General features: G+C 51.8%; 1 protein-coding gene across 1 annotated transcript in view; it reads right to left on the bottom strand.

The window, feature by feature from the left end:
- The window catches only part of DNAH9 (dynein axonemal heavy chain 9), a 430601-nt gene that overhangs the window by 320793 nt on the left and 98922 nt on the right, over window positions 1–10886 (bottom strand). Inside the window, exons 16-21 of the mRNA XM_073660252.1 lie at window positions 8964–9585; window positions 6809–7031; window positions 3505–3671; window positions 2426–3296; window positions 2144–2274; window positions 1837–1963 (exon numbers count right to left, since the gene is read on the bottom strand). Coding sequence (XP_073516353.1) covers window positions 1837–1963; window positions 2144–2274; window positions 2426–3296; window positions 3505–3671; window positions 6809–7031; window positions 8964–9585 — 2141 coding nt within the window. The remainder of the gene's footprint in view (window positions 1–1836; window positions 1964–2143; window positions 2275–2425; window positions 3297–3504; window positions 3672–6808; window positions 7032–8963; window positions 9586–10886) is intronic.

Below are 10886 nucleotides of genomic sequence, written 5' to 3'. Positions count from 1 at the left end.
AGCTGCTTCACTATTCTGGCTTGTGACTGTCCCTGTGTAATATATTACAGTACAGTACCCTGAGTTACATCCTGTATTATACTCCAGGAAGCAGCACTCACTATTCTGCTGGTGCAGTCACTGTGTTCATATATTACATAGACTGGTACATCCTGTAATTACTGCACTCACTATTCTGCTGGTGCAGTCACTGTGTACATATATTACATTACTGACCCTGAGTTACATCCTGTATTATACTCCAGAGCTGCACTCACTATTCTGCTGGTGCAGTCACTGTGTACATACATTACATTACTGATCCCTGAGTTACATCCTGTATTATACTCCAGAGCTGCACTCACTATTCTGCTGGTGCAGTCACTGTGTACATACATTACATTACTGATCCTGAGTTACCTCCTGTATTATACTCCAGAGCTGCACTCACTATTCTGCTGGTGCAGTCACTGTGTACATACATTACATTACTGATCCTGAGTTACCTCCTGTATTATACTCCAGAGCTGCACTCACTATTCTGCTGGTGCAGTCACTGTGTACATACATTACATTACTGATCCTGAGTTACATCCTGTATTATACTCCAGAGCTGCACTCACTATTCTGCTGGTGCAGTCACTGTGTACATACATTACATTACTGATCCTGAGTTACATCCTGTATTATACCCAGAGCTGCACTCACTATTCTGCTGGTGCAGTCACTGTGTACATACATTACATTACTGATCCTGAGTTACATCCTGTATTATACTCCAGAGCTGCACTCACTATTCTGCTGGTGCAGTCACTGTGTACATACATTACATTACTGATCCTGAGTTACTTCCTGTATTATACTCCAGAGCTGCACTCACTATTCTGCTGGTGCAGTCACTGTGTACATACATTACATTACTGATCCTGAGTTACATCCTGTATTATACTCCAGAGCTGCACTCACTATTCTGCTGGTGCAGTCACTGCTGTAATACATACATTACTGATCCTGAGTTACATCCTGTATTATACTCCAGAGCTGCACTCACTATTCTGCTGGTGCAGTCACTGTGTACATACATTACATTACTGATCCTGAGTTACATCCTGTATTATACCCCAGAGCTGCACTCACTATTCTGCTGGTGCAGTCACTCTGTACATACATTACTGATCCTGAGTTACATCCTGTATTATACTCCAGAGCTGCACTCACTATTCTGCTGGTGCAGTCACTGTGTACATACATTTCATTACTGATCCTGAGTTACATCCTGTATTATCCTCCAGAGCTGCACTCACTATTCTGCTGGTGCAGTCACTGTGTACATACATTTCATTACTGATCCTGAGTTACATCCTGTATTATACTCCAGAGCTGCACTCACTATTCTGCTGGTTGCAGTCACTGTGTATATACATTACATTACTGATCCTGAGTTACTTCCTGTATTATACCCAGAGCTGCGCTCACTATTCTGCTGGTGCAGTCACTGTGTACATACATTACATTACTGATCCTGAGTTACATCCTGTATTATACTCCAGAGCTGCACTCACTATTCTGCTGGTGCAGTCACTGTGTACATACATTACAATACTGATCCTGAGATACATCCTGTATTATACTCCAGAGCTGCACTCACTATTCTGCTGGTGCAGTCACTGTGTACATACATTACATTACTGATCCTGAGTTACATCCTGTATTATACTCCAGAGCTGCACTCACTATTCTGCTGGTGCAGTCACTGTGTACATACATTACATTACTGATCCTGAGTTACTTCCTGTATTATACCCAGAGCTGCGCTCACTATTCTGCTGGTGGGATGTACAGAGGATTATCACTCACGAGTTGCGGGTTGGTTCCGTTAGACAGGATATCCAGTAGATCCGCGGAGGATATGAAGTAGAACCTGGGGAAGGCGAGCCTCTTGGTGTCCAGGTATTCGGCCAAAGCTTTCTCACATAAAGATAACCTGAGGGACAGTATCTCAATCAATCAATAATGAGCCTTATCCGCTAAACCTGGGATTATACACTGAAGCCAATCTGAACAAACAGACCTGCAATGTAAAGCATGGTGGAGGAAAAGAGCAGAGACCTGAATGTATTACTATGTCATCCTTTTTCTGTCTGGCATAATTATTCATTGTTACCTTCCCTGGATATCCTCCAGTTTGTCATATAGTCCAGGCTTGTTGGTGGCCTCCACCACATTCGGGGTCCGGTTGGCGTCTTCGGCCAACTCTTTAAAGTCCCTGTCGATGCCTTCAAATCTCTTGGAGTCCTGGAAAATATCAAACGTTTTAGTTAATCTTCCTGGATATATTTTGATTCACTGACAGCAAGCTGCGATAACCACAAAAAATTGAGTGGCAAAGAAGATTGGACTATTGCAGAAGACCATGAAGAGTGGTAAACACTACATGACTCTTCACCTCGGGCAGCTGTGCTCGGATGTCATCGGAGCCAATGAAGATGCTCTCCAGATGGGACCAAGTTCGCTGAACCTCAAACCAGATGGAGATGACGGAGTCGGCGGTGGACAGCTTCTTCTGCCAGCCAGAGACTTCTTCCAGGAAGAAGGCAATGTACTTGGAGGTCATCAGGTTCTGGAGCTGGACCTGGTTGTCCTCCAGGGTCTCGATCAGCTCTTCATCTGACTTGATCAGCGGCACGCTGGTCCGGGGATGTGGCTCGTACTGGAAGTTCATCGTGCTCCATGTGCTGTCCAGCTCCTTTAGCATCTTCTCCATGCCCATCTCCTTCACAGCTTTGTCTACGATGCCGCGCACGTCCTCCTCAAAGTTATGGAGGTTGAGCTTCAGCAGGTCGGCCAGGGTGGTGTCTTCGCCCATGGTGAAGCGGACGCCGGTGGCTTGCATGAGCTGGCTCCAGTGTCTCTCACGGATGGCTGGGTTCTGTAGCTCGGCCACGGCCCGTAGAGATGTCAGAATGTTCTTCACCTTGTTGTCCAGGCCGCTGAACGCGTCCCACGCCCGCATCTCCTTGTCCAGATTTCGGATGTCCTTGGCAAACCTCTTGCACTCCATGTCCATGTTGTCCACATTGATCTCTCTCCAGCGGGTTGTCTGCCAGTCGTCCATGCTGGAGGTGACCAGGGAGGCCATGTCCCACAGCTCCTTCAGCAGACATACTTCCTTCCGGCACTGCCTCAACTGCTTGTAGTCTGGGACGCCTACTTCAAACAATGCCGCCGACTCGTAGATTGACGCCATGGTGGCCTCCATTTTCTTGATTTCCATGTGTTTGAGATCCAGGGTCTGGTACGGAGAGATGCTGTCAAATCTGGGAAAAGAAGTGGAGACCGTAAGGAAAAAAACATATGGGATGCTCCCCATTAGAGCAGTGGTGTCCAACTGGTGCTAAACTACAACTCTCAGCATGCCCCCAGGTGCAGATCACTGGACTAGAGATCGCTCCACCTGGATCCACATGTCGGAAGTGAAAATAGACGATCTGGAAGCGTCAGATGCTCTCATGTTGCAGACGTCACCTGAATGGGGCCTCCTTGCGGAAATGCTCACGGAAGTTGTGCTGCTCCACATCGAAGGTCGCGCAGTTCCTGCGGAGAAGAGTCACCTCGTTGGCCTGCAGCGGAGCCACTTGTTGCTTCACGGTGACGGCCATCTTCTTTATGTTGTTCCACTTCTCCGGAAGTTCCTATCAAAAAAATAGGAAATAGGAAAAACATTACAGAGGTCACAAGACAACCAGACAGAGGACAGATCCCTCCGGACACAGGAGAGGTCACCCACCTGACAGATGACAGATCGCTCAGGACACAGGAGAGGATGCCTACCTGACAGAGAACAGATCCCTCCGGATACAGGAGAGGATGCACACCTGACACAGGACACAAGAGAGGTCGCCCACCTGACAGGACAGATTACTCCGGATACAGGAGTGGTCGCCCACCTAACAGAGGACAGATTACTCAGGACACAGGAGAGGTCACCCACCTGTCAGAGGACAGATCACTCAGGACACAGGAGAGGACAGATTACTCAGGATACAGGAGAGGATGCCTACCTGACAGGGAACAGATCCCTCCGGATACAGGAGAAGACACCCACCTGACAGATGACAGATCACTCAGGACACAGGAGAGGTCACCCACCTGACAGAGGACAGATTACTCTGGATACAGGAGAGGATGCCTACCTGACAGGGAACAGATCCCTCCGGATACAGGAGAGGACACCCACCTGACAGATGACAGATCACTCAGGACACAGGAGAGGACACCCACCTGACAGAGGACAGATTACTCAGGATACAGGAGAGGATGCCTACCTGACAGAGGACAGATTACTCAGGATACAGGAGAGGATGCCTACCTGACAGGGAACAGATCCCTCCGGATACAGGAGAGCTCACCCACCTGACAGAGGACAGATCACTCAGGACACAGGAGAGGACACCCACCTAACAGAGGACAGATTACTCAGGATACAGGAGAGGACACTCACCTGACAGATGACAGATCACTCAGGACACAGGAGAGGACACCCACCTGACAGAGGACAGATCCCTCCGGATACAGGAGAGGACACCCACCTGACAGATGACAGATCACTCAGGACACAGGAGAGGACACCCACCTGACAGAGGACAGATCCCTCCGGATACAGGAGAGGACACCCACCTGACAGATGACAGATCACTCAGGACACAGAAGAGGACACCCACCTGACAGAGGACAGATCACTTAGGATACAGGAGAGGATGCCTACCTGACAGGGAACAGATCCCTCCGGATACAGGAGAGGACACCCATCTGACAGATGACAGATCACTCAGGACACAGGAGAGGATGCCTACCTGACAGAGGACAGATCCCTCCGGATACAGGAGAGGACACCCACCTGACACAGGACACAAGAGAGGTCGCCCACATGACAGGACAGATCACTCCGAATACAGGAGTGGTCGCCCACCTGACAGAGGACAGATCACTCAGGACACAGGAGAGGTCGCCCACCTGACAGAGGACAGATCACTCAGGACACGGGAGAGGACACCCACTTGACAGAGGACAGATTACTCAGGATACAGGAGAGGATGCCTACCTGACATAGGACAGATCCCTCCGGACACAGGAGAGGACACCCACCTGACAGGGAACAGATCACTCAGGACACAGGAGAGGACGCCCACCTGACAGATAACAGATCACTCCGGATACAGGAGTGGTCGCCTACCTGACAGAGGACAGATCCCTCCGCATACAGGAAAGGACGCCCACCTGACACAGGACACAAGAGAGGTCGCCCACCTGACAGGACAGATTACTCATGACACAGGAGAGGTCGCCCACCTGACAGAGGACAGATTACTCAGGATACAGGAGAGGATGCCTACCTGACAGGGAACAGATCCCTCCGGATACAGGAGAGGACACCAACCTAACAGGGAACAGATCATTCAGGACACAGGAGAGGGCGCCCACCTGACAGAGGACAGATCACACAGGACACAGAAGAGGTCGTCCACCTGACAGAGGTGATCACTCAGGACACAGGAGAGGTCGCCCACCTGACAGAGGACAGATCCTTCCGGACACAGGAGAGGTCGCCCACCTGACAGAGCACATATCACTCAGGACACAGGAGAGGACACCCACCTGACAGAGGACAGATCACTCAGGACACAGAAGAGGACACCCACCTGACAGAGGACGGATCACTCAGGACACAGGAGAGGAAACCCACCTGACAGAGGACGGATCACTCAGGACACAGGAGAGGACGCCCACCTGACAGAGGATAGATCACTCCGGACACAGAAGAGGACACCCACCTGACAGAGGATAGATCACTCCGGACACAGAAGAGGACACCCACCTGACAGAGCACAGATCACTCAGGACACAGGAGAGGACACCCACCTGACAGAGGACAGATCACTCAGGACACAGAAGAGGACACCCACCTGACAGAGGACAGATCACTCAGGACACAGAAGAGGATGCCTACCTGACAGAGGACGGATCACTCAGGACACAGGAGAGGAAACCCACCTGACAGAGGACAGATCACTCAGGACACAGGAGAGGACACTCACCTGACAGAGGACAGATCACTCAGGACACAGAAGAGGTCGCCCACCTGACAGAGGTGATCACTCAGGACACAGGAGAGGTCGCCCACCTGACAGAGGACAGATCCTTCCGGACACAGGAGAGGTCGCCCACCTGACAGAGGACAGATCCTTCCGGACACAGGAGAGGTCGCCCACCTGACAGAGGTGATCACTCAGGACACAGGAGAGGTCGCCCACCTGACAGAGGTGATCACTCAGGACACAGGAGAGGTCGCCCACCTGACAGAGGACAGATCCTTCCGGACACAGGAGAGGTCGCCCACCTGACAGAGGACAGATCCTTCCGGACATAGGAGAGGTCGCCCACCTGACAGAAGTGATCACTCAAGACACAGTTGAGGAAACCCACCTGATAGAGGACAGATCACTCAGGGTGCAGAGGCAGGATGTGATGCTCCTGGGTAAGTGAACTATTACAAGGCCACTACTGCTGAAGCTAATGTTGAGCTGTCCAGAACAATCTGTGTTCAGACCTAAGATGGACCTGAGTGGAAGCCTAACTGGGTGTAAGTTCTCGCAAAATGGAAAAGCCCTCTAAGAAACACCCCACGCTTTGTGCGAGACTTTACTCCCTGTTCTGGATGCATTTTGTACCTTTCCAATTGACGGACGGATTCTGTAGCCCGGATATCACAGCTGTGACGTGCAGAGACCCGCAGATACTATTTCATCTCCGCAGAAGACCCTGGACTCACCTCCAGCTGCTTGTAGACCTCGTCGGACAGTTCCTGCTCGTACACCTTCAGGAGCTCGATTGTCTGCTTCAAGGGCTCGAACAGCTCATCGGCACTGCTCTGACGCTCCTTCACGGCCATTAATTGCCCCATGATTTCCACCAGGCCCTGGTAGTCTCCTTCCTTCAGCTGCTTGCCCAGCCCCCGCTCCGCCACCTTGATGAACTCCTCCAGATCGGCCAAACTGAGGAAGAGGACAGTTTGAAGTGAGGACATGATAAACCTGTAATATTGAGGTGCAGACCCCGCCTTTATATTCCCCCGTGTGGAGCATCTCACCAGTTATGTTGTGGTGCGGACCCCTCCTCTATACCCCCCATGCGGATGGTCTCGCCTGTTGGTTATATGGAGGTGCATACCCCTCCTCTATATCCCCCTGTGCGGATGGTCTCACCTGTTGGTTATATTGCGGCATGTACCCCTCCTCTATATCCCCCTGTGCGGATGGTCTCACCTGTTAGTTATATGGCGGCATGGACCCCTCCTCTATATCCCCCTGTGCGGATGGTCTCACCTGTTGGTTATATGGCAACGCAGACCCCTCCTCTATATCCCCCCGTGTGGATGGTCTCGACTGTTGGGTATATGGCAGCGCAGACCCCTCCTCTATATCCCCTTGTGTGGATGGTCTCGCCTGTTGGTTATATAGCAGTGCAGACCTCTCCTCTATATCCCCCCGTGTGGATGGTCTCGCCTGTTGGTTATATGGCAGCGCAGACCCCTCCTCTATATCCCCCCCCTGTGCGGATGGTCACGCCTGTTGGTTATATAGCAGTGCAGACCTCTCCTCTATATCCCCCCCCTGTGCGGATGGTCACACCTGTTGGTTATATAGCAGTGCAGACCTCTCCTCTATACCCCCCCCCTGTGCGGATGGTCACACCTGTTGGTTATATGGCAACGCAGACCCCTCCTCTATATCCCCCCGTGTGGATGGTCTCGACTGTTGGGTATATGGCAGCGCAGACCCCTCCTCTATATCCCCCCGTGTGGATGGTCTCGCCTGTTGGTTATATAGCAGTGCAGACCCCTCCTCTATATCCCCCCCCCCTGTGCGAATGGTCAAGCCTGTTGGTTATATGGCAGCGCAGACCCCTCCTCTATATCCTCCCGTGAGGGTGGTCTCACCTGTTGGTTATATGGCGGCATGGACCCCTCCTCTATATCCCCCTGTGCGGATGGTCTCACCTGTTGGTTATATGGCAGCACAGACCCCCTCCTCTATATCCCCCCCTCGTGCGGATGGTCTCACCTGTTGGTTATATGGCAGCACAGACCCCTCCTCTATATCCCCCCGTGTGGATGGTCTCGACTGTTGGTTATATGGCAGCGCAGACCCCTCCTCTATATCCCCCCCCTGTGCGGATGGTCACGCCTGTTGGTTATATAGCAGTGCAGACCTCTCCTCTATATCCCCCCCCCCTGTGCGAATGGTCACACCTGTTGGTTATATGGCAGCGCAGACCCCTCCTCTATATCCCCCCGTGTGGATGGTCTCGACTGTTGGTTATATGGCAGCGCAGACCCCTCCTCTATATCCCCCCCCTGTGCGGATGGTCACGCCTGTTGGTTATATAGCAGTGCAGACCTCTCCTCTATATCCCCCCCCCCTGTGCGAATGGTCAAGCCTGTTGGTTATATGGCAGCGCAGACCCCTCCTCTATATCCTCCCGTGAGGATGGTCTCACCTGTTGGTTATATGGCGAAATGGACCCCTCCTCTATATCCCCCTGTGCGGATGGTCTCACCTGTTGGTTATATGGCAGCACAGACCCCCTCCTCTATATCCCCCCCTCGTGCGGATGGTCTCACCTGTTGGTTATATGGCAGCACAGACCCCTCCTCTATATCCCCGCCCCCGTGCGGATGGTCTCATCTGTTGGCAATATGGCGGCATGGACCCCTCCTCTATATCCCCCTGTGCGGATGGTCTCACCTGTTGGAAATATGGCGGCATGGACCCCTCCTCTATATCCCCCTGTGCGGGTGGTCTCACCTATTGGTTATATGGCGGCATGGACCCCTCCTCTATATCCCCCTGTGCGGATGGTCTCACCTGTTGGAAATATGGCAGCACAGACCCCTCCTCTATATCCCCCTGTGCGGGTGGTCTCACCTGTAGGTTACATGGTCGATAAGATGCTGCTTGAACATCAGGCTCCATCTCTTGATCACATTGAGAAGGGCTGACTTGAAGGGCTGAGCGTCCACCTTCATCCAACAATCGAACACGTTGACTGGCTCCATCTTTGTGACTTCCTCGTAGATTTTCTCGTATGAGTCTATCTGATCTCTGAACTGCAGTAAGGTGGGTGGCGTCTCCGGGACCCCGTCCTCGGCATGAGCTTCGATCTCTTCTGGGGTCAGTACATGTCCGTACAGCAGGAACTGGCGCATGAACTCCTTGCGGTCGTCCACGTACAGGTAGGCGAACTGGTCGAAGGAGTTTCGATATTCAGAGCATGTGGTCATTATGTTTTGGACGTTTTCCATGAGGAGGTTCCTCATGTCTGCCAGGTCGGCCATGTCTTCCATGTCGGCCTGGTAATTAGGGAAGGTGCTGGTCCGCGAGAGCCGAGGCACCAAGGAGGACGTCTTGTAGACGTCGTTGATGAGGCCTTCTATTGTGTCGTACAGGCCGTCGCTGGTTCCAAAATCCAAAGATGGTCGGAAAACCATGTCTGGGACGACAAGGTCCAGCTGCACCTCGAATAAGGGGGAGAGGCCGGCCTTGGTGTCTGTGAGGAAAAGGAGAAGGGTGGAGGTGACGGAGAAGACCGGCGGCCGGTATCACCTGACAGTCTAGCACGCCGGATTCTGAAGGTTCTGTAAGTTTCTCTCACAGTCAAAAATGTATCTGCGCCTCCATAACCCCCCAATATTATAAGAAACTGATAGAATAAAGGTTACATAGAAATGTGGGATCCCAAAGTGATCAGACACTGACGGCAGCCTTCAGGGATAAGCCACAGGAAGATCTGGTGAGGACACCAACCGTAATACAATCCCAACTGAGCCCACCGTACCCACGCATAATACAATCCCAGCTGAGCCCACCGTACCCATGCATAATACAATCCCAACTGAGCCCACCGTACCCATGCATAATACAATCCCAACTGAGCCCGCCGTACCCATGCATAATACAATCCCAACTGAGCCCACCGTACCCATGCATAATACAATCCCAGCTGAGCCCGCCGTACCCATGCATAATACAATCCCAGCTGAGCCCACCGTACCCATGCATAATACAATCCCAGCTGAGCCCACCGTACCCATGCATAATACAATCCCAGCTGAGCCCACCGTACCCATGCATAATACAATCCCAGCTGAGCCCACCGTACCCATGCATAATACAATCCCAACTGAGCCCACCGTACCCATGCATAATACAATCCCAACTGAGCCCACCGTACCCATGCATAATACAATCCCAACTGAGCCCACCGTACCCATGCATAATACAATCCCAACTGAGCCCACCGTACCCATGCATAATACAATCCCAACTGAGCCCACCGTACCCATGCATAATACAATCCCAACTGAGCCCACCGTACCCATGCATAATACAATCCCAACTGAGCCCACCGTACCCATGCATAATACAATCCCAACTGAGCCCACCGTACCCATGCATAATACAATCCCAACTGAGCCCACCGTACCCATGCATAATACAATCCCAACTGAGCCCACCGTACCCATGCATAATACAATCCCAACTGAGCCCACCGTACCCATGCATAATACAATCCCAACTGAGCCCACCGTACCCATGCATAATACAATCCCAGCTGAGCCCACCGTACCCATGCATAATACAATCCCAGCTGAGCCCACCGTACCCATGCATAATACAATCCCAGCTGAGCCCACCGTACCTATGCATAATACAATCCCAACTGAGCCCACCGTACCCATGCATAATACAATCCCAGCTGAGCCCACCGTACCCATGCATAATACAATCCCAACTGAGCCCACCGTACCCATGCATAATACAATCCCAGCTGAGCCCACCGTACCCATG

The sequence above is a fragment of the Phyllobates terribilis genome, unplaced genomic scaffold (assembly GCF_046119375.1).
Source record: "Phyllobates terribilis strain yellow unplaced genomic scaffold, ASM4611937v1 Scaffold_25__1_contigs__length_18738178, whole genome shotgun sequence".
Classification (NCBI taxonomy): domain Eukaryota; kingdom Metazoa; phylum Chordata; class Amphibia; order Anura; family Dendrobatidae; genus Phyllobates; species Phyllobates terribilis.
The sequence above is the reverse complement of the archived record's forward strand: the minus strand, read 5'-3'. Positions and strand labels throughout refer to the sequence as shown.